General features: G+C 42.6%; 1 protein-coding gene across 1 annotated transcript in view; it reads right to left on the reverse strand.

Moving 5' to 3' along the window:
* LOC147905850 (uncharacterized) overlaps positions 1-25,424 on the reverse strand; it is a 39,957-nt gene that overhangs the window by 4,629 nt on the left and 9,904 nt on the right. The window contains exons 5-6 of the mRNA XM_087378584.1: positions 19,669-19,794; positions 14,511-14,681 (exon numbers count right to left, since the gene is read on the reverse strand). Coding sequence (XP_087234710.1) covers positions 14,511-14,681; positions 19,669-19,794 — 297 coding nt within the window. The remainder of the gene's footprint in view (positions 1-14,510; positions 14,682-19,668; positions 19,795-25,424) is intronic.

Below are 25,424 nucleotides of genomic sequence, written 5' to 3' on the forward strand. Positions count from 1 at the left end.
ATCAGGAAGGACAAGCATCCACGCTATACCCCTTCCCAAGTCCATGTCATGTAGAGCTATAATAGATCCAACCATAATCTCATCTGGTGGGATTAGGAAGGACAAGCATCCATGCTATACTGGAAGGGTGGGAGTTGACTCATCTGGATCTCCTAGCTATCAAACCATCTGGAGACACATGCATACCAAGATGTCATGACCCCACTATCTATAAGCTATCACAATGACTGTAGTGCTAGTCTCGGCACTCTTCAGCTAGGCAGGGCCTAAACCCTATGGGTATATGCCATTGTCTAAAGATAGCATCAATATGAAGAGGTGTCATGAGAAACTCTACCTATATAGTATGATGGGGGATCGAGGGCTTACTTCTGATCATCCAGGAACTAATAATCTCTTGAAGTCTCTCAAACCTCTTCCAGTCTGCCACCATCGAGAGGTCAAACCCCCAGAAGGGTGATGCATACACGGTTGTCGGTCTCACAAGTGTATCCAAAAGCCATTCCTTTGTATGAGGGTCTTCAAAGTGTGTCTGAAAGCACTATCACTCTAGTCAAGCTAGAGCTCCCTAGCCGCATGTGAGTCGAGCTACTTTGGCTATGTGGACCATCTAGAAGAGAGATCCCAAGAAAATTGCCTCGAGATATGTGTAGGATTGCATAAGCTCACTCTATAGGCTCACCTCGGTAGGAGATATTGTGTCCATGAAGCACCACCCGTGAGGTGTTCAAAACCATAACTTTGGGCTTCCCAAGGTTGACTGTTAGGTCCCTCTCCCTATAAAACATCTCTAGGGCCTCAAGGTGCTTTTGTAGGCCTGCTATGGAGGAAGATATGAGGACTATGTCATCAGCATAGAGTAGTATCTGTACCATCAATTCAGCAAGCAGTGATCCCTCACCTCCTAAGCTATCAATGAAGTTAGTGATCTCATTGATATAGAGCCCAAAAAGTGTCAGTGAGAGGGAGCATTCCTGCTTCACTCCAATCGTTCTCTCAACCCAACCTGATAAATCTCATGGGGAACATACTCTACCTTTGGCTATCTCATATAAGCTCATCACCTCCCATATCATGTCTATAGGAATCTCCATCTCTTGAAGCCTCCTAATCATGTGAGCTCATGGGACAATGTTAAAGGCCTTCCAAAAGTCAACGAAACAAGTGTAGACTTTCAGGGATCTCAATCTTGCCTCCTCAATGATGGCCCATAGAGTGAAGAATTGATCTAGAGTAGAGTGTTGTCTCCTGAACCTGGCCTGCCTTAAAGCTTGTTGCCCATGTATCTCTGTGAAGTTGCTGATCTGTCTCTCCAACACTGAACCATAGAACTTTGCCAATGTGTGGCCAATCATGAGCATGCGGTAATTCCCAGTATCCATGGAATCTCTTGACTTGTGTATCTAGATGATGCTGGTACACTCCAAGCAAGGGGGAACCCGTGACAGACAGCCTGGTTGAACAGTTGCACAGCCAGGAACATCCCATGTGCCAAGTGCTTAGTCCATAGCCCCTCATGATCCTGTGCTCGTTAGTAGTTATGAAGTCAACGTAGTGTCACCTATGTATTATAGGTAGTGTATAGCCTACAAGTGGTGGGTCTATGGATGGAAGACATATCAGGTGGGAACTGAGCCAGGGCATCATACAATGTTGTCATGTATATGTGCCATATACCTAGATCTGTGATGGGAATCAATGGCTTCCCCTCAGCATGTCTCTTGCATCGTGTTAGATGCCTTGAAATCCGTTGTGCCTCCAATCTCATCAATTGCCCCGAAGTCTGCTCTTGCATGAGGTGGGATCTTAGCTCTCGGCACTCCTCATTAAACCATGGGTTTTGTGGCATTTTCTCGTGTGTGTGTGTGGGGGGGGGCGTGTTGTAGAGTAGGTCATGGGTAAAGAATACTTTGATGGCTGCATCTTAGACCAATAAAACAAGTGTCTCTGAAGAGTGAGTGAGGTCTGAATCATCTCCAAAAGGAGTTGTTAGCCCCTGAGATAGGTGGCTCATGTATACCACATCAAGTGTCTGATCAAAGCGTACTCAAAGCCGGGTGGGGCCAGGGGGATCAATGGCATATATTTGGTAATGCAGTGGAGATATTGAAGGAAAATATTGAGTGGTTAGTGCCAAGTGGGAGGGGGAAAACCATGAAGTCCCATACCCAGGTCACAAAAGCTAGGGAGCCCATCAAGTAGTCCACTGTGCTACTGCCCCCTCCATGTGGGAAGCAAGAGAGCCCTCTAGATGACGGCCATCTATGGAGGCCAATATATATAAACAGGTCGTGTATAGCTCCCATCTCGAGGTACAAAAATGGCACAATTCATTGTGGATTCTAGGATAAGAGAATACAACTTGTCACCTAGGCACATGATATTCTTTTTGTCCACATATTATTTTAAGTAAAATGTAAGCACTAACCTGAGATCAAGAAGCAAGCACTCTCCTTCTTGCATCCAAATTCTTGTTTCTCCCTCCGTCTCTCCAAGGTCCCTCCCATCTATGTCTCTCCTTTTCTTCCACATGCTTCCAAGTTCCCTTCCACGTTTGCAAAGAGGGCTACATGCTCTGTTGTGGGTTTTGCTTAGTATATCGCCTATGTGGGTTTTAGTGCTTAGTCTAGTCCAAATGTGGGTGCTTCTCATGGCTCCTCGTCCATGATAGTGTCCAATCTTTGTCCCTCTTTGTTTGCAAAGATGGATATGGGATGGTTATCATTCTTGGCTCCTAGCTAGCCCCATACTAGGTGGCTCTCGTGCTCCTTGTCAATGGTAATGGACCTCTAATGGACAAGCTTCTCTCATGAAGTTGGTCTCCTCATTCCAAGCGCTGACTTCAAATCTACTCCTAGCCTCCAATACTAACCTTCAAACACACTTTCTTGGTCTGTAGCAATATTGCATATAGTCGTTAAGGCTCACAAGTCCAACAAACAACTTTGCTAATTCAAGGAGTCTTCATAGGAGCTTCATAATTTTTTTGGTTGGAATAAAATGAGCTATATCGGTCAAATATATTCACAATACCTAGATAGTCATGGTCCCTTTGAATCCTAGGTAAGACAATAATAAAATTTATGAAGATGGTTTCCCATTTGCTATATGGGATGTCTGAGTGGGTGGTGTTAATTAAAACACTCTAAATTATTCAAACAACATTTTTGGCAATTAACAACATAAATTGGACTTTCTTATTCATCTACTTGGGTGGAAGAATTCCCTCTTTAAAATAGCATAAGTCTTCTAAATACCTGGTTGTCTTGCAATTAAACTATCATGACACTCGTTAAGTACGTGATGCTTATTCTTTTATCATCAAACACACACTCTAATAGAATACATAACCATCTTCAATGGTATAAAAATTTCCACTAATGTCCTCCATTGACACAACTTTCAATGGCGACTATAGTTACCAACATTTGGCATTGTACCACTAACATTGACGTCTATTGGTGTCTCAATTGTGGATTATACCTACTTTGATTGCTACACCCATGGAATTATTTTATAACTGTCTTCCAAATATCATAGCAACAGAGGGGATACACATATCTACCCTTCAAAAAATCATTGTGAAGTTTAGTAAAACTGGTTTCATTTACTACATGCAAGTGGCCAAGGACATCAATGGACATGTTATATTGTCCTTCTAATGCCTTGATTGAAATCAAACTCTTGCATTGAATTGGTCCATCTGAGATCTTTCAGTTTGATTTAGGTTAGCGACATAAACATTTGATCATCTTTGGATTTGTAAGGATTTCAACTTTCCTTGAAAGCATGGATTACAACTTCTTCTTTTTTTTTTGGTGAAAATATATTTATTAACAAAGAAAGAACATTACAAAGAAGGTCAGCAACCTCCCTATAAGGGTAGGTGAAAAAAGAACTTTAGTTACAAAGGGCGGCAAAAGGCCGCAGCGTCTCATTCTTCCTAGTGAAAAACTTGACAGTTCTAGCAAGATCTTCAAGAGTCCTCTCAAAAAGAGCAAGATTAGAAGACCTCTTCCTAAAGATGATCTCATTTTGAAGCTTCCAAATATTGGAGATCACTACTGCTCTAACTACCTACCAAACCACATAACTAACGTCATTCAAACTCCCTCTATCTCCACGTAAAGAGATCTTCCAGGACGGTTGTATGAAAATGGCATGCTTCTTAAACCGGTTAATAGTTTTCCACCACGATGCTCGAGTCTCTGAGCAATCCCAGAAAAGAAGCATGTGAGTTTCGACCTTAATTGTGCAAAGTGGACAAAGAGGAGAGACCTCAGGGTTCCAAGTGGCAATCATGTCACGTACGGGGAACTTGTATGCGATAAGCTTCCAAAGAAGTAAATTAAATTTATTGGATTGGGTTGCAGGCCATCCATTGAGCGCGAAATCCAGCTAGCACCTATAGATGTGGGGGCTACTTTAGGTCCTTCAACGAGCTTTTGTGTAGAGGCTTTCCAAATGGGACATTGAATCCTCCATAATCCTCGTGACTTTTTGTGTGCCACTAGTCGACCACAATCACGCTCTTAGAGAAAAGAGTTATTTGATTCTGGGTAGTGGGGTCCCAAATGTCTGGAAGAGTCTTAGACCTTTCCTATCAAGTTTTTTAATAATTGATTTAAGACTCTGAAAAGAGACGCTGCAACAAAGCTGCCTCAATAAAAGAATCTTCTCTTTGCTTGTGATGTGTTTCGTCAACACTTTGGCTATAGCTCTCCTTAGTTGTCTGAAATTTGCTCTCTAGCTTTTTTTTAACGAACCGCTGCAAAGAAAAAGGAGGAAGGTTTATCACATTGTTCAAGCCATTTCAAGTCTAAGTGTAATTTGGCGACAGCTAGCTTCTGGTGTTCAATACATCGGATAGCACTTTCTGTGTGCTTTAGAAGTGACGCCAATTTAGAGTCCTCTGGAGAGTTCTGAAGGGCTTTTAGCAAACAGATTCTTGCCCAAGTTGCATTGGCTTCGTCGATCCTCATTGACTTCGCCTTCCTTTTGCCAAACTCCTAAGCGATCTCAGTAGTTGTTTTCATGCAAGCCATCCATTTGCGGACCTGATTATGAAATTCGGTGGCTTTGTCCTTATAGGCTTTCCAAATAGTATCATCAAATGCTGATTTTCCTAGAAAGCTCGTATTGAGCTTAACAGGAAAAGGACCTTTGCTGCCGCTTTTGATTCGTGCTAGATCGAAACAAACCAGTAAAGGGAGGTGATCTGAAGCAACAACATCAAAAATTACTTGTCCCTGAAGTCATCAATGAGACATGTATTCAGTCGAGTCTTGCGGCTCTCCATGTTTCAGCCACGTGCCTGTTGTGCCACGTGAAGATCCTAAGTTTTCTCAGACCATCCATCTCGATCCAATCTACAAACTCCCCATTGTTGATGAAAGAGTCCCACGCAAGCTTTTATTGCAGGAGCGACATGTTCATACTCTGATGTGACCTATCTGTCGGTTCTGGGCACAAAGGCAGACCGCCTGCTTGCTTGCCATTACTTGCTCCAATCTCTTCCACAGGGGAGTTCTTTGTTGCAAGAGATTAGGCGCATAAACAGAGATAATGACAAAGGAGGCGTTGCCGATCCGCACCTCTGATGATGAAAATTCACCTTTGGCATCCTTGAAGCTAGAAACTATCTGTACATCAAACCTGACTAGCATCGCTGTGCCTCCCTTACCGAGATGGGGGCAGTTGCACATCACTTGGTAGCCATGTATATGCATGGACTCCACGTTATCCTCACCAGTCTTTAGTTCCTGTGAAGGGCCATCACCGCAGGCTTACATCTAGTAATCATTCTCTTTACTGCCACTTTCTTCCACTTGGAGCACGCGCCGCGCATATTAAGGCCACTTCGGGCCCTAGTCGTCATCAGCAGCTTGTCCCATGACCTCCACAGGGCATACACATTGATGAATGTAGACCCTGTACGCATTTTACCTCTTTGACTGCACGGAGACATTCCTTCCTACTTGGCGCCACCTCATCGAGTGAAGTCTGCATATCTGCCACCTCAACCTTCTTCCTGTGGCCTGTGTCAGTCCCTTGCCATCCTGCCTCGCTGTTACTGGCCACCACTGTGTTGAGCTTAGGCGGACTTTTGTCGTCTCTGCTTGTCGAACCGTGCTTGTCGAACTGCCTTCGTTGGACTTCTTGTATGTCGCTGAAGTTCGCCTCGTCGACTTAGGTGATTCGGTTGCATTATTAGCTTTCCTCGCCATGTCCATAGCATCTTTCCCTGTAGGATGTTCCTTTGGAGTGTCCACGTCCGTCGTCGGAGGCGAGATCCTAGCCGTAGGATCAAAATTTCTCCATCATGGGAATAAGTGGCGCACGATTCGACCGGCTTTATTACGAACAATCAGTAAAATTTTATTGAAAGAGGTATTCTCATAAATTCCATAAAACAGTTTCTTACATGCGGCTCAGTCCAATTCTTCCATATGGCTCAAACAAAAGACATCTCACTCAAAACACTTTGGAGGCGTACCCTAGCGCTCTCCTCAGGCCAGCTGGCTACAAGCCATTTCACTTGGACACCTATGTCAACTACTGCTTGTATGTCAACTACTCCTTGTTTACAAGGAAGAGAGAAGATAGCCGAACTGTTAATGGATGCCTCATAGCGAGCGGACCAGACTCTGTGGAGTGTGGCATATCTGATCACCTCCCACAGCGTAGCTCTATCTGGACCAAGATCCGCGCCAAAGACAGCTGCTCCTTTAGAAATAAATTGCATGCCCAAGGTTGAGGCACACTACCCTCTCAGGATTCCCCACAGGTTCTGGACCCAGGGGCATCCCCAGAAAAGGTAAGTGTTTCTACTGAACATTTGCACAGCTTGCATCTATCATCCACGTGGAGCCACCGGACATGACTGCCAATGGGGAAGTACCCTCCACATATTCTCCACAGGAAGTAGTTAATCTTGTTATCGGGAGTTGATTTCCACAGCCTCGCAAATCTGCTACTCCACGTGGCCTCAGAATCTTTTCTAAGCCACCGGTCATTAAATTTTAGATGCCATCCCTCCTTGTATGCAAGGAGCTTGTCTAACATCTTAGGTGACAGTTTAGTCAGGGGGATATCGGAGCCCCACACCCACTCCTCTGTAACAGAGTGTTCCGACGGGTGGAGATTGGTGGGCCAATCTGGGGGAATCCTGAGCAAAATGCCCATGATGATACCCATTTCTTCCTGGGACAGGAGCAAAATCTGCTTCAATCTGGTAAGGGGACAGCCAGCTGCTTGTCTGTGCATCCCAACGGTCTTCCCAAGAGTGTAATCCTTTGGCAGCGATCTATCCTGCCATCCTCTCCTTGCCTAATGCGAATTTGCCACCACCAGGCCAGGCCGCTTGCCACCAAATGGATAGCTTCAGGGAGAAGTCCTCTAGACCTGCAGGGAGCCCTCTCCAAGAGAGTAATACTAGCCCTTCCTTCCAAGCTGCCATAAGTCTGTTGAAGAAACTCCCTTTTAGACATAGGGGGGCGATCGAGAAGACTTTAGTCCACATATCCAGAGTGCTGAAGTGAGTCACCTTAGCATTGCGAACAGCAAATTCAAGAAATTCAGTCCAGGGTTCCCTGTAGTCCAAGAATTGAACCCACAGTTTCATCAGGAATGAGACTGCTCTTCACTTCAGGTCAGGGACTCCGAAGCCACCCAATTTTTTTGGCGTGCACAGGATTGACCAGGAAATCCCTTTCCATTTGGTTCTCTTCCATATGAAGGCCCTCAGGCTCTTTTCGATCAGAAGGATATGGCTTTTATAGAATGCACAAATAGAGAGAATGTAGAACGAAGCCGGTGCCAGTATATGTTTGACCACCGTGCATCTGCCCAATAGACTTAGCGGAACCTTTGCCCATGCGTCAATTTTGGCCTTAAACTTGGGCCACCACCACAAGAAACGTTGTCTGACTGAGATTCCAGCTCCTATAGGGATTCCCAGATGCTGAATGACCTGCCCCTTAGGAACCCATTTCAACCCTGTAGCTTTCATCCACTCAGTTGGGTCTCTTCTTGAGACAAACAGAGCTTGGGATTTGTCCCATTGGATTCTCGAGCCTGAGGCAATACAATGAATTTCAAACAACCCGAGGACTAGCTTCAGTTGCTCTGGATCAGCCTTGCAGATCGAGTTGGAGTTGTCGGCAAATAGCTGAGCGAAAAAAGGTGTTGGAACCAGGAAGTCTCATGGGATCCAGGGAACCCCTTGTAATTAGCTTGTAATTAGCTTGCAGAACATAGCGGGCAGAGGTTCTATAATCAGGGCAAACACCAACGGTGCCAAGGGACATCCCTGCCTGATAGATCTCCTAAGGTCAAAAGACCCTACCTCAGCTCCATTGATGCAGATGGTAGCTGTGGCATTAGCTAAAAGTGCCTTTATCCCATTGTTTGCATGACTGCCAGGATGTAGCCCCATTCCACCTGGTCATAAGCTTTATCGAAATCAATGTTGAGCTGGATAATCTCTTCCTTTTGCGACCAGGCGTGCTCCAGAGCAGCAATGACATTCAGAACATTATCATGGATGTGCCTACCCTTGACAAATCCATATTGTTGGTTAGAGACCACTTCGGGTATCAGGTGTGTGATTCTTGTGGCGATATGATTTTGTAGGAGATGTTTAATACTGACAGAGGCCTCCAGTCACCGAATCTTTCAGCAGGAAATCTCAGGAAATCTCTTGGGAATGAGTCTAATAAGTCCTTTATTGACTTTTGGAGAGGAGGATTCCCTAACCCAACTCTCGTTGGCCTTTCTCACAAAGTCGCCTTTGAGAGTACCCCATAACGCCTGGTAAAATTCGACTGTTAGTCCATCAGGGCCTGGGGATTTGTTTCTCTTCATATGAAGAATCAGTGCGTCCGCTTCCTCGAGAGTGAAGGGCTCACACAACTTAGCTAAATCTCTCACCTCTATTCTTTTGTCCACGCAATCCAGAAGGAGCTGCCGGGCCTCTGTCTTAGCTTCTGATTGCACTTCCCTGGCTCCGAGGATTGCCTCTAGAGATGAGGTAAAGTGCTAGCTGATACTGTCCTGTTCAGTGATCCAATTGTCTAGAGAGTCGCAGATTCTACAAATATTGTCCCGAGTCTTATCTGTCCTTTTTGTCTTGAAGAAGGTGGAAGGTGCATCTCCTTGTGCCATCCATCTGGCAGACGACCTCACTCTGGCACCCTCTGCTTTGTGGAATTCGAATTGTCTAAGCACAGCTTCACACTGCTGCATCTCCCTAATGTCCTGTTCCTCCAAAGCATCTTTCTCCCTCAGACTTTTGAGTTTCTCTCTTGAGCTGAAGTCCAGATTCCGCTTACGAGCCGCCTGCAGCTTACCCAGACTCCGCGCTACCTTAACAACAGCAGAAATCCCTTTGTCAAAGGCTCTGATTGGATCTTTTGTCCCTCTGACTCCCTGTCTCTAGGCGGATTCCAATGCCCTACAGTTGTCTTCATTCAATAAAGACGCATTGAGTTTGAAGGATTAACGACCCTTCCTAACTGGCTGTGACCTAATGACAAAAGAAACAATGCAAGGCATATGATCAGAGAAGGTCTGCGAGCGGTCTACCTCACCTTTCCAAGGGGGGAAGACCCAAGAAGCACCCCAATTGAACCAGCACAAGTCAAGCACAGCTGACTGCAAGTTGCCTGCTCTAAACCATGTGGGTCTCCTGTCCAGCAGGCCAAGCTGACGAGCTTCTACAAAACCATGCTGCTCTTGCATCATGGACCAGTAGTTGCTCCTAGCTTCAAAGTGATTGAAGTCACCGACTGTCACCAGTCTGGCACTGAGGTCTTGGTCTCCCATCCAATCCCAAAATTGATTCGCCTACCCAACGTCTGTAGGAACATACACCAAGATAATAGAAAGAGGTTCTCCCTCGACATCGAGGACTACCCCTACTGCTGAACCCTCATCATGCACCAAGCAGTGCGAGGCTCTAAGCTCCTTTCGACAGAGGATAGCTGAGCCTCCTGATCCTCTTTTCCTGCAAGTTGAGAAAACATCGAACTCCTTAAAAAAAGCAGCTAAGAAAAAAACATCCTTCTCTCCCAGCTTCAACTCTTGAAGACAGACCACATTAGCCTTCCAGCCACGAATCCTCTCGGCTAGTATCCATCTCTTAGCTCGAAGGCCCAACCCATGGACATTCCACGTCACAAGTTTAACCTGCATGATTACAAGGGAGGTTTGGGCTAGCCAGCACATCGAACATATTCTTTCTGTTCGATTTCCCCTTCCTCCCTCCTCCTTTTTCGGGTTGGATCTCCTTCTGCGGGATCCTTCTGTTGAAGTTGTGGATTTCATCCTCAGAGAGATCGAGACGCTGTGGGAGCACCATCCGATTTGCCTTGGAGGATTCCCCCAACAGCGGTGCCTTCTGCGCAAGAGAGGGTGATCCCTTAGGAGTCGGGCGTTGGGGGGCTCTAGCCTTGATGCAATCTTCCAGAATACCTTCAGAAGCGGGAAGAGTTTCTTTGGCTGGAACACTAGATTCTGGCTCCTGTTGCGGTTCGACTTGCATGGCCTCAACCTGGGGCTCTTTCTAGGTCGAATTCTTCTGCACTCCCCTTTGGGGACACTGTCTTGCAAAGTGCCCAATCTCTCTGCATGCAAAATAGGCATTGGGGAATGGATTGAAGCGGACTCTGATACGAATGGGTTCGAAATCCCCTGAGTCGAGTTCGACAACCTCGGGTGGCCTCTGGGAAATGTCCCACAGAATACAAGCTCTGGGGGTAGGATTCGTCTCAACAGCTTTTGGCGGGGGAGCGAAAATGACTTGCCCCAACTCGTTTGCAACTTCGTGGACAACCGGCTTGAGCATGAAGGGTAAGCCGGGGAAAGAAATCCACACAGGGCAAACGTTTTGCAACTCCGTTATTGGGTCGAACTTGGCATGATATGCAACAGCGTAGCCCACTAAGCCGTAGAACGGGATGCTGCCTTTGTCAAGGATCTCTTCGACCATTTCGTCAGTTTGAAGACGGAGCAAATAGAAGCCCTTTCCAACATATGAAACTGAGGAGATACCGAACCTCCGCATTGCGAGGCTCGCTCTCCATCGCTCAAGGTCCGCCTCCTTGTATGTTTTGCCCTTAAAATAAACAAAGACACCTTTCTCCCTAAGCTCTGCGTACTCGCGGATGATTGCACTTCCTGAGACAGAGGCCTTGAAGACCACAGCATCCTTCGGCGTACCCAGAGCAAGCTTACCCAGACCGTTGGATATCTCGTCCGTGACACCCCTTGACGATTGAAGGCATTGCCCTCAAAAACCTCCATTTCGTCGTCGTCCGACTCATGGCTCTCGGAGATTCGCGTCCCTTGGTCGTCCTTGGCTCTCTTAGCAAGAGGGGAGGCTGAGGGAGATTTCTCCTTCATGGGCCCTGACGCTGCAGAGGCCCTTACAACAGAAGGCATAGAATTCCTCTCAGCAACCGAAGTATCTTTCGCGGAGTATCTTTAGATCGTTGGAATTGATTAGGCCTTGTGAGTTTTGTAATCTTTAATGTAATCCGGAAAAACTTTGGCTAAGCTCGGGAATTGGAAACCGCTGCGTGCGTTCAATTCATGTAGCCTCGTTCTTGCACATCATCCGTGCTCCAATTCGCCATCAACAATCGGTAAAATTAACTGGTTAACATATCCCCACATGCATAATGGACGGCTCGCGATCACTGCCTAATTACGATCGTTAGAACCATCTGACGTGACTACTTCTTCAACAGTCCACATCCAATGATCTAAAGGAACTAAGGGCTTGCGAGAAGCGTCGCCTTACAGTCCTTAGATCTATAGATGCAACCGCGACGGTGTTGTGACAGCTAGCGCAACGGTGGACGTGCACCCTCTGATCAAAAATATTCCACCATTAGATTTACGCCACGCGTGAGATTGATGCTACCGGCTCCCCAAGTCGCCACCGCTGACGGCCGGAAATCGGCTCCCGTCGCCGATTTCCGTTCAAAAGCTGCGGCAACCGGCTCCAGAGGGGATTCCCTAACATTCACGAAAATCTTGAGAATCAGATTTTGAATGTTCATTACCTTTTTTGGTCGGACAATCTGTTGCAAAGTGCTGCAGATGTAGAATGCGCACCTCGTTTGGCAGGACCATCTCCAACGGGGGATGTAAAGTATTGTATTCTCTGCACAAGTCTTTAGGCTCTTTTGGAGTGGCGCAGATTGTAACCTTTTCCATTGCAGTTGCTCTTTGCAAGTGGGAGGGGATTTTAGTTTTGATGCTTGAGAAAAACCCTCTTATGTAAGAGTTACGATCAGGAAGACAAAGTATTGCGTTGAAGGTGAAGACAAGCGTGAAGAAGACTGAATAAGCACATACGATCGATCAGGTCGGCCACCATAGCATTGCTGCTGTGTCTTTATCTTCAACAAATCACTGGCCTCCTCAATCACAAACGATAGATCAGATCGGCCACCATAGCATTGCTGCTGTGTCGATATCTTTAAAACTTTCTGTCTCAGATAAGGCCCTTTAACTGGTACATCATTTGCATAGTCTGTGATGAGTCTTCGACTAAAACCTCTAACGAACACTTGTTAACTCTTCGACATCTTTCCTGAACGTCTCATTCTTTTTCCCAAAGAACAGCAAGGTATTCTTGGCATCATCCAAAATTGTAGTAGTGAGGCCATTGCCATAGTGAGGCCTCGAAAATGCCACATCATTTCTGAATTTCCACAAGTTAGTAATGATTGCCCCTCTCATCACCTGCCAGACTTCGTAGGCTGCGTCATTGAGGCTACCCCGATCTCCTAACCCTGATATGTATCTGTGCAGACCTGAGCCTCATTCCAAACTTTCCTGGAGAAGGAACAGTCCCAAAATAAGTGCATATGAGTTTCCTTGCACTGATTGCGGAAGGGGCGAACCGGACTCCGGAGGGACCCTTGGGTTCCACTTCCCCAAAAGAACCCTCCATAGCATAAAGTTTTAAAGACGGGGTGGATCTCCAAATCCTCCTGAATCTCATGGACCATGTGTCAAGTCTGTCCCGAGGTGCGTGGAACTTTCACTGAGATTGAGCTACCAGCAAGGCAGGGTTAGCCGTTCTCCCCCCACATTCCATTAGTCTAGCTTTTCTGAAGGGTTTCCCGTTCTTCCAGCGCATCCCTCCGAAGCCTATAGACTTGAGAAGTGGGCCAGTCAGGTTTAATTCCAGTCAAACAATAGGGGTGCCAGAGGGCACCCCTGCCTTATGGATCTCATAAGCGAAAATCTCTGGAAGTGGTACCCATTGATAGAGATCCTTGCCCAAGCATTTGAGAACAGCATATTAACCAGCCTGCAAAAACCTCTGCCATACCCAAGAGCTAGCATAGTATGAGTTATAGAGTTCAGCTAACTCTGTCGTAAGCTTTTTGGATTCAGCATAACCATCCTCTCATTCTGGCTAAGAGCAAAGTCCATGTAACAAATCCAAATTGTTTGGAGTGTATCAACCTGGCCAGGATAAATTTATTCTGTTTGCCATTGCTTTGGCAATGATCTTGTAAGACGTGTTCAGGAGAGATAGAGGCCTCCGTTGGCTGAGCTTTGTCCTGTTGCACCCCTTGGGGATTAGCTTGATAACCCCGGTGTTGACGCTGCTCGGGAGCTTTCCTGTGTTGCAGCACCACTTGATTAAGCTCATCAGCTGCTTTTTGCATGTGTCCCAGTAAACCTGCAAAAATTCAGCAGGCATACCATCCGGACCCGGGGCTTTGTCCCTGGGCATCTGCACGACGATGTACCTAATTTCTTCTTCAGAGAAAGGTCTTTGTAGCATAACTGCTTCATGGCCTAGCACCTTCCTAGGCATGTCTGCAAGGAAGCTCGCCATTCTCTCTTCGTAATTGGGCGGGGTCTCAGGCTCACTGCCAGAAACTTTGCCAAGATGATGTAGCTAGATAGCTAGATGATGTAGACAACGCCCCCCTCGAGGGCTGATCTTTTATCCTTTGTTTAATTACTTTATAAACATAAACATAAATATGAGATACTTTCACCCGCCAAAAAAAAAAACTCTTCGACATCTTGGAAAGGCTATTCCAAAATAGTCTTCAATATTTGGGGAGGGATGTTGGACTACGTCAGATCCTGTGGCTCCTCTTGCTGCTTTCTGATGCTCCATCTTGCTTTTCTGCGTGTAAAGTGACTTTAGGTCTGACAACTCATAGATGGCTCTGATCCTCCTTGTGCAGCTGTAGGCAGCGTCCATGACTAGAGGGAGGCTAGTAAGGGTAATCAAAACTTATCATACCAAAGGATTGGAGGACCAGCTCCTTGGTCGTTGTATATACTAATGTTTTGTAGGAAGTAGATGAGTAGATCCCCCCTTTCGGTGTTTAGGACCAGTTTCTTATAAGTTGATTTTGCGTCTAGCCTATTTAATCAATGATAGCTTCTACGTTTCTTACAATAGCATCAGTTTATTAAAAAGTATTATTGTATGTAGTTCTTTCCTGTAAACATCAACAGATACTTACAAGAACTGGTTTGTCAGACCTCCCTTCACTGAAAAGGTAGATGCAATCCGCCAAAGTGCGACTGGTAGCTAAGTCTATAGCTTTCCAAAGATTAGTTGTCCCTGCAGGACGCCACCTTTTCACCCAACCCAAAGCCGCTTCAAGGGTTGCTGGAGTCATCACTCTCATCGGCTGCAGAAAAGTAATAACAAGTTGATGGCTCTAAGTATTATTGAATCATTGGAGCGACTTTAAAAAAACATTGAATTTATGAAATGAAATTCTACAGGAAATCTAATCTATATATGTACACTTGCATCAGACCATGCAAACTAAAGATCTGCTAGCATGTGTGCCTTATGTCAGCATATTCATGGAATCTGCCAGAGCTGTACAGTTTGCCATCCAGTGGGATGAAGAAATCAAGCAAATTTGGCACTGAAGTCCAGTGCATCCTGAATTTCCATCAAGACTAATCATTGTCCATCTTGGGATGTAAAGATAAAAAGGCAAACTGGACCCGATGCCGAGTAAGTGCAGACTGTCATAGTTGCGATTCTTTGGGCATATGCCAATTTATTGCCTGAAATAGGTACAACAGAAGGGCAGACACTCACGTTGCATGCAGCAGTGAATCAGAAGCACAAGATAATATGAATTCTGTTTGGGGCACAACAGATGATTAAGACTGAGAAGCAGGAATTTTACTTGAGGACATGTTGAGACATACACCTACGCCTCCAACACAGAGGACGCTTATCTTGGCTAGGAGAATCGAAAAGACTGAGCACATACATTTTTGGTTCTTATTGTAAAACTACTTGTAAGGTGACAAGGCTATCAAGTTGATGGAATCTCTTATACACGTAAAAGACAAGTTGTGGTCCAATCTTTATAGAGCCCTGAGTCATACTAGCAATACAAAATTCAAAGTGGAAAACATGAGGCAGAAAATGAAACAACAGAGGAGGAAAGTGACTGGGTCATGAGATTCAAGATAAATCACTGCACAAGTGGGTAAAATCTATTGACTGAGGGAATTGCAAGGAGATGGATTTTCCTTTGTGCATGACCTTGACTACAATGATCTCTAAAAACCTCAATTCTCATGCCTTGAGATGTAGTTGTACAACTGAAAGGATATTGTTTCTCAAGTTTGGAACCAAGTAGACATTGATAACCAATATTTTAGCTTGTATAAGGATTTTGATAGAACCGATGGCCTTCAGTTGATTGTCATAGCCAATGTAACCAGAACGAGCTTGAAGAAGCGTTGGAAGTCGTAGTCATGGTGGTAGTGCAAATACGTGGAAGCAGCTATTGATATTAAATGACCCCCTTTTGCTAAGTATCACAAAGTTTAAAGGTCAGCCCTTATGAATTCTCTCAAGGCACACAGCAATGATCCTTGCGCAAATTAATTTACAGGCTCAAGTAGAACTAGACCCACCAAGAATTGTGTCTGCCACATTAACAATTCTTTCATCCACCACCATATGTCATGGATGAACATCCACAAACACCCACCAGGTGGAGGATTCCTCTCGGTATCAGAGTCTGCACCTCCTTCCATCTTGTTGTGCTCCTCTATTTCACTGCTGTGTCCACTTTTAGAGCTTATTATTTCTTCTGTGATGAAAGCGTGATTGGCAGCACATCTCCTTAAAAAGCTCTCCATGAAAGGGAGGATACGAGCATCGTCACTTGTTGGGGTGGAGGAATTTAGAGACCAGCACTGGATGTATCCAACAGTCCAAGAATTTTAAAACCGAGTCTACATCAGACAATCGATATGGAGCAAGTATCTATGAGCATTCAATTGCATAGGAACATCAACATGATCATAGGGATGAGTAAAAAGGCTCCCTTAGAATTTTGGAGGGGATGTACCAATTGAATTTGGATATCACCATAGTGAAGGAGTCTATTGGAACGAGTCTTAGAACAAAAACAAAATTGCATTTGGTGATTTTCTAGAGTCTATTGGAATGAGTCTTAGAACAAAAACAAAACTACATTTGGTGATTTTCTAGAATTCATACCGAATCAAAAGCATTCCCATCTTTATTGACTAGATTCAATAATTGGCATTAGTGAGCATTTTTCATTCAATAAATTCATTTGACATTAGCTTTGGAAGATGCCATGATGCTAGAAAGAGGTGCATCATGTAGACGAGCGATGCTACAGTGCAATAGAATGTTGATTGTTTCACTCTAAGATCCTTCATCAAAGGGCCTCTTTGAGGCATGAGTTGTCTGAGGATCACATAAGGATATTTGACCCTTGTACAAATAGAATGCATACAAAGTGAACATAATTATGTGAAGGAAACAAAAAAGCTACATTTATCATGATTTGTACATACCATATAGACCAAGAGGTAAGTAGTTATAGTAACTAACTAAGGAATGTGATCATTCTTATTCAAACCCAACTTAGACATTACCTAAGATGTAGTTGGACGTACTTGATTAATACAAGTAGGATTCATTATTCTAATATTGATTTCACTGATGTAGGATAATGTGGGTAGCAAGCATTTTTATATGCATATCTTTTTAGTGAGATTATATTTGTATCTCTTCCATGTATCTGTTTTGTGTGTGTGCATGTATGTGCCCGTGTGTGTGTGTGTGTGCGTGCGTGCGTGCGCGTGTGTGTGTGTGTGTGTGTGTGTATCCATCCGTCCATCCGTCCGTCTGTCCGTCCGTCCGTCCATCGGTCTGTCTACCTACCTACCTACCTACCCACCTACCTACCTACCTATCTATCTATATATCTAATTGATGTCTGTCTATCTATGTATTTGTCCATCTATCCATCTTTCTATATGTCTATCCGTCTATTTATCTATCTATCTATCTATCTATCTATCTATATCCAAATAGTTGTTGATCGACAATGGTGGCATTCTCCTTCAACAACTTACAATGCCGTAACTTGAGCAAAATGGAGTCATTAGATGTAAGATACAAACCTTGGTGGAATGGTCACAAACGATGCTCATCGTTGGTCCTCTCTTAAAATCACTTTTGGGATAAAGTAGTTTCCACATCTATAACCCATTTGGCTAAAATCCAAAAGGCAACACATTACAAATTTAAACAAGTAATCATCCAAACCTCTCCCACCTTCAAGTCTCTAGTTCCGTGGCACACCTACATGCCTAAGAGGAAATGTCATAAACTTGACCTCATTTGATATGGCTACCCTTATGGAGTAAAAGCATGGTGGTTATTTAGAACTTTACTATATGTCATTATTCATCTTGAAATGCTATATTCCAGAAACAATGGTTACAAATTCATTTACACATGAATGATTGTGGCCTTGTGATGGCCACTATAGTTCTCACTACGTAGGGAGTTGATGATGATGTGCTACCACCCCATGCAATGACACTTGAGTCAACAAATTCTACTACCAAGAATGTTTCTTTGTGACAACAATCGCCACCTCCCCCACCCACCCACCATATTTCTAAGTCTATCACTGTCACAATTGATACGATTCAAGCCTAACGTTCATACGCTCTAGCTCATAGCATTGGGCACATAACATTGGGAGAACCTTCTTGAATTTGTTGACATCAAGTATTTTCCATGCAATCAAAATTTAAATATTCCGATGCTCTATTTATATCCCTTGAGGATGATTTAGCACTAACACATGAAGCTGACTCTGTCCTTGCTTTGCAAGAAATTCCTCCATCAGCTCTTTGCTACTCAATTCATTTGCCCCAAGATCTCAACGCAATGAATTATTTCAAGATTCATCCTCACACACAAGGCAAGCCCATGATAAGCTATGGGTGATCAAATTTCCCTTTGCTTAGGTAAATACCTCCCACCAAGCATGCAATAGTTAAGGAATTCAACTCTTGTAGTGTAATCATGCTTAGTGAATGCTCCTCCCTGTTATCATCTTACCTAAGTGGCCCTAGGTTGGCGGTTCTACTTTTGCAATTGTTTAGCCCATCTATATGTGCACCAAATTCTTGATACAACACATTTCACAAAGTATCTTTTTTTACGATAGTACATATATATGTGGTGAATTACACAGGGCATCTTTATGTGTAGATGAACTATTAGGACATAATTACTTTGAGAGTATCTAGCATTATGCCACGTGGAAACCTGTAGTGTGTCATGATGGAGCTACCATTTTGTATTTGAGGATGAGCCCTAGAGAAAATGGAATACATACATTTAATTATTCCATTTTCATTTCATCTTATTATGCTCTAGATATAGTTGACTACAATGGTTATAGTGGCTTGAAAGAAGACTCTTGCTAATTGCATGTATGAAAATTGTGAACCTTTAGCATAGAAAGGTTCCACGGAGTGTAAGGCTCCATATTGAGATAATATAGAGGCTCCCTAGGTCCTTGTTGAGGGGATATTTGGGGATTGTTTCTACTTCTGGAGTCATTTGTGATGTATAAACTTAGAAGTCCCTTGTGGTGGTTTGCCTCCTTGAATCAATGATGCTAGGAATCCAATGAACATTCCTAAGGGATCACTAAGGTATCTTATTACCTTTGGATCTATTTTTAAGATTGAGGGGTAGAAGATTTTCTAAGATGAGTTCATTTATGATAAAATGCTTGATTTAGTTTAATGAAAAGGTATTTTATATGCATGCTCTTTACATAACATGCATGATTATTCAATGGAATAAAACATCTTAGAAAGTTTTTAATGGTTAAATACTTGCAATTTAGGGAGGTCCTCTCCTTGGGAGAAGTCGATATGAGCAATCATTATCGTTGTCCTTAGTTGCAAAATTGATAATAAGTTGAGATTTAAATGTATCTATATAGGCTACTAGACATTATTCATTAAAGAAACCATTAAAGTTGACTGTTACATGCAACACCAACTCCAATCTCATTGTAGCCTAGATAGCCAGGTTAGAAAAGTTAATAAACACACATTATTAGCAAACAAGAACAAAAACATAAATGACAGCTACAACTTATATATAAATTGCACAGCTTCCAAAATCTTTTCAATTCAAGTCTTATCTATTCTATTCTATTCATTCAAAGTTCATGAAATGTATCTGTCGAGGGGCCATGAAATTAAGCCACGTCGATGAACTACATGCAATGGAGAAATGAAAATTTTGTTTGTTGGAAAGTAATTAACTTCTAAAGAGAACAAGATCACCTCTAAAGGCCTTGAATATCTTGATCCTGATGCTTGTTTGTATATGTAGGAGTTTTCTATTTCCCCATAGCTCCAAGCATCAAATGAGTACATTATGATATCAAAATGGGTAGCTGCAACTTCAACCTAATTCAAGATATCACAAAAGTAGAGAGACTTTTAGTCCACCATATCTTCGGTTTCTTTTGACAATATTGGTCCAAAATTTGGCTGGCACATTTAATATTGACTGTTATCATGCTATATTCCTTAATAGCTTTATGTCCTAAAATATAGTTTGTGGTATATTATTTTTTATAACAGGCGTATATAGAAAAAAAGGGAAATTTATGTAGAAACCCCCTCTGCCCACCCAAAAAAAGAATTCACACAAGTTATATAGAGCATACATTGTATTTGCACATGAATTAAGATGCCCTGCCTCAAAATACAGATTGAATGGTGGTGTAGTTGTAAAGATTTCTTATTTATTGTGATAACCCTAAAGTCAAGTTTATCTATCATTATTGCTAATCAATTTTTTGTCAAGGAAGGCTTAGGAAGTGATGGTTTGACGTTAAACCTAGGGACCTTTCTTGCCTTTTTTAAATCATTTTTAGACATATTTTCTTTGCCTTCTTGATCTGAATGACTAATAAGAGTTGAACGTAGTGTCTATAAGGGAATACTATAAGGGATTCACCACATGCGTCTAGAAAAAAAATATGATGCTCCACTTTATAATGCCAACGGTTGGTTTCAAATTCATATAGATGTGTGTCCTCATTATGTGTATACCTGTATTATGGTAACCATGTGTAGACATGTACTAATGTAACCATGTGGGTATCTGTATTAATGTAACCATGTGTATGTGTGTGTGGATAGAATCTTATCTCTTGGGGTATACAAGGGCCATTGTAGGAGTTGGAATGACATTCTAGGTGATGTCACATTTTCAACCCTTATGGCTATATTAGGTGTTCTCAGTGTATCCACAAAATTAAAATCTTATAATTCATCCTTGCAGGGTGGTCTCTTTCTTAAGCACTCTCTCTAATCCCTCTTTGAACACACACACACACACACACACCATGGAGACATTCCATTCTCCTTAGCTAGGCCTTTGCTTGTATAGCCCCAAGTTAACAAATGGTATCAAAGTAATGAGGTTACCACCTAGGTCTTCAATCCCTCTTTGCATTCCTCCATAGTTCAATGCCTTAAAGTGGTTGAAATTATGCTGCTATTTAAATGGCAATGCACAGCCAATGAGGAGGAGTATCTTCTTGCCAAAGGAGGGGGGGCCATTCCATAACTTGAGCTATTGGTGCACTAATGTTTCCTAAGTAAGGTTGCCCCTCCATTCAAGTTTTTGATACAGAGTGCCAAAACTTTACCTTTTCCAAACCTAAATCTGTATTAGGGACAAAATGATCTTAGATATCAAGGAAGAGGATGTTGTGGTGCAATAGTAGTAGTTATAGGGGTAAAACTTGATTAGGAACCTTGGCCTTGATGTGTTAAATTTTTAATCTACAATTGTAATTGAGCATTCCTAGGTGATGCGAGGAGGAAAAACCAACTTAAAAATAGAGGTCATTTTAGGTTCCATAACCTTGAATCTGGATATTGAGCACCATGTTGATAGTTCAAGAAGTCCATCTTCATGCCTATTCTAATGAAATTCTGGGCCAAATTCTAATCTGCATATATCAAATGACTCTTCCCAAGCCAAGTAGAGCTTTATTGAAATCTGCAGAGCCTAGTTTTCAAATGATGATCTACATATATGAAAAGGCTATTCCAAGAAAAGTATAGCCTTGTTGAACTCTATAGAGCCTAATTTTCAATGAGTAGAAAGGATTTTTCCACTGCACTATTGATAATTGATTGTGTAGTAATCTATGTTTTGTGATGAGCTCTTTGAGGAGCTATTGTGCAAAAGCTATGCTATTGTATGGACAAGAGGAGATCCTATACTTTGATATTTTTGAAGGTATGAGATGCTACAAAATGATTTTTTTCTTGCTTAATATGATGTAGCTGATCTTTAGCAACATCTCCTTGCTTTCCACCTATGCGACCAGTCACTATAGCCATTCATCCAGTCCTCAGAGCTTGTGCCATTTGGAACACTTACCATTGGTGGACAAGGTGACCCTTAGCATAACATTTTAAACTTAAGATTAAACTTTAGTTTTTAAAGGGGTTTTCACAAGGGTATGTTAAATGCCTTGAACGCCTTGAACATGGGTGCTTTATCGAAACGTTTTACATTGAGGTCTTCATGGGCTTTTGCATTGTCATCTTCAATAGTATTTTGGGTCTCCATTGTCTTATCATCAATGCAAAATATACATCAACAGAATATTTGCAAATCACAAGCAATGGTAGCATGAAAGTGTCGATGGAAAAGAACATGCTTATTGACAAATGCCTAGGAAGTTATTAAACTTCCAAAGATTATCTATATTTTTAGTTTTCATGTGTGAGTCATGGGTTCTCTGCCCAAGATGTCCCCCAAAATGATTTTAATAATCATGTATGCCTTTTATCTCTATTTGCAATTCCTTTAAAAGTCTCCATTTCCTATGTTTAACTATGTTTAGTGTGGGGTATTCTTTGTGTGCCTAGTTGTTCCTTTGCATGATGCCCAAACTTTAGCCTCTCAGTTGGCATTGGGGAACATGTATAGTAGAGAGACATGGTACATTTTGAGAGCATATTGAAGGTTGTCCAAGGTCACCACCTTCACTCCAAAAGGGGGCTTAAAGTCGTATGTTTGTGTGTATATATGTGGATAGGATCTTGTCTCTTGGTGTGGATAAGGGTCATTGTAGGATGTGGACATGACATCATAGGTGATGTCAAAGGTTTAGCTCTCCTAGTTAAATCATTTTCAAGGTGCATTTAGTAAACTAATCCTATCATATAGGCTTGTAGCGTGGTCTCTTTCTTTGACATTCTCTCATCCCTCTCTCAACACACACAAACACACACACCATAAGGAGATCTTCCATCCCCTCAACTAGGCCTCTGCTCGTGCAATTAAGTGCATTGTTTTCCCATAGCCATGTCTAGCCCATATTCACTGAATCATTAAGAGGCATGACACTAAATTCTATAATGCACCCTGCCTCACGCATAATGACCATTACATTCTATGCTATTTGTGCCACTACCACTCCAAGAATTTACTATCTTCAATGTTCATGGCCATTTCAATATCCAATTCCATGCATAGGCCTAGGTTGTTAACATTTATTGGGGTAAAAAATTATGTGTGGCCCCCATGTCCACCATAACTCTTGTAGTCCTTCCATTTACGATGGCTATGACATATAGTGTTTGCTAATCTTCAGCTACAACACTTCAAAGTTGCAATAGTGATGTCATTTTTTGCAAGGGTGTGCTAGTTCTCCATTATTGGCTCTAATGATTGTTCATTGGGTAGTCCCTAACATAATGGGGACCTAAACATCTAAAGCATGAAATATTTTTGACCCCACTAGTGCTTGCATTAGTCCAACTAGATCCACCAGTGTTTTGAGCCATTGCTTTACCTTTTTCCTTGACATCTACTAAAGGGATTTCTTATGTGGGGCATATGGCTTTGTTGCCATGTGGTCTCATTCTCTTGTGTCTACAAAAGAAGGAATATTGTGGTGTTTTTCTTCCATGATCATTATCATGATCTTGCTCAGGTCTACACAGTGTGGAACATTCCACTCAAAGCCTTCTCTCCCAATCTCCTACCAATTTGTCAACGTATTGGTCGCTTCTAATGCCTATTGATAATTGGAGTATGTAGGCATGTTGTATCACTAGCTCATCATGAGCCCAAGGCTTCATCCTATTCTTGAAAGAGAGAAATAAATTCTATCATTCGTTTTGTTAACCTCAAGCATTTTCATCATTGCATGGAAGCCTTAAACTCGATAAAATAATGTTCACATTTTCAAGCATTCATTTTATTGACTCAAAGGGATTTGATAGCCTTCACATTTTATTCAATGCTAAGGGCTATTTCCATTATAGACTATGAAGAAAGTATGAAATAGTTTTGAATATTGACCACATCATATAGTGCCACCACCACATATCGGCATCTTTCATGAGAAAGGTGGAGCTATGGAACACTTGGTCCTCATCACAAGTAAGCTTTGTTGTGCCAAAGAATTTCTCTACATCATAGCAAAAATTCCCGAATGCCTCTAGCTCACCACTTCCATTAAAGAAATCCAACTATCTAACATATCATTCCAACTAAAGAGTGTAAGAGAAACACCACACAAAAGTGATGCATGAAGGATCCATAAGATTTTCCATGTCAACCATTTTATGCATTATGAGGGATCAGTACCATCCACTCTCACGGATGAATAGCAACAAAGTCTTTGGATAAGGATGAGGTTGTGGATCCTTTACCATCAGTGGTGGATGCTATGAGTGTTAAGTATCTATTGAAATTCTTGCATTATCTCACTATTTGTCCTAAGTGTCTTGATTGTAGTCATTTGGATGAGTATTCTCATCTTATTTAGATTTACGAGGAAGCTTAATAGTTGAATGACCCTGTGTAGTTGTTGCCACCTAAGGACAACTATTTGGTGATGGAGGGAATGTAACAAACCTACACTTCTCTCGACTACATTTACAGACTATTCTTTAATATTCTATTTTCATCTGGTTTTTAGACCACCTTTGGCTTTTCAGAGTTAAAAATTTTAGAAGGGCTCTATGGTTTTGGCAAGAGGTGCTAGGTGTGGGACATTGTATCCCCTACATGTATCAGGGATGTCTGATCATGTTGTTGCAATAATCGAGCAACCAAGTACTTCTTTGTGGCATTGCCGGTTGGGACACATGAGCCAGAATGGAATGAAACTCTTATGTTGTTTGGGTTATGTACCGCGTTTGAGTTTTTTTAATTTATAATTTTATGAGCATTGTCTCTATGGGAAGCAAACTAAATCAGCCCCCCATAAAATAAGGGAAAATACAGAGCTAGAAAAGCTTGATTTGGTGCATTCAGACGTATATGGTCCCATGCTTACACGATCACTAGGCAGACATGAATACTATGTGATGTAACTAGGAAAGTGTGGGTGTCAAAGAAGATAGTGTAGCGGAAGCGAGAATACCCAGGTATGAGGAAGAACACTAGGAGGGCGAGCAGCCTCCAACACATAGTCTATTCCATACTAGAAGGAAAAAGACAGTACATCCACCAAGTGAACACACTAAAAAGAACTAAAACCACAAGATAAGACCTAACTGGACTGATAAGAACTAACCATGGGTATGAACCATGTTCTGACTACTACTAACTACTAACACACCAATCATAGTGCTGATAGGCATATCTAGCTATCCGTAACATATTTGTGGGATAGCATACCCGAGCTTGTCTTCCAACACTCCCCCTCAAGCTCAAGTAGGGAGTAAGACACCAAGAAGCTCTCGAAAGAATGTGAACTTATCTTTACCCAAGGACTTGGTAAAGATATTTGCAACCTGATCTTCAGTTCGAACATGAATGAGGTCAACTTGCCTCATCAACACCATCTCTCTGATGAAATGGTAGTGTACCTCAATATGCTTTGTTCTAGCATGATATACGGGATTACTTGCCAACTGGACACTACTCATGTTATCTCAGTAAAGTTTGATTGGCTTATCCACATGCAATCCCAAATCCCGCAACAACTTCTGAAGCCAAGAAATCTCACATGCAGCCAATGCTGCACCTCTATACTCAGCTTCTGTACTAG

The sequence above is a fragment of the Dipteris shenzhenensis genome, chromosome 1 (assembly GCF_047967505.1).
Source record: "Dipteris shenzhenensis isolate YYH24624 ecotype China chromosome 1, Dip_SZ_1.0, whole genome shotgun sequence".
NCBI lineage: Eukaryota > Viridiplantae > Streptophyta > Polypodiopsida > Gleicheniales > Dipteridaceae > Dipteris > Dipteris shenzhenensis.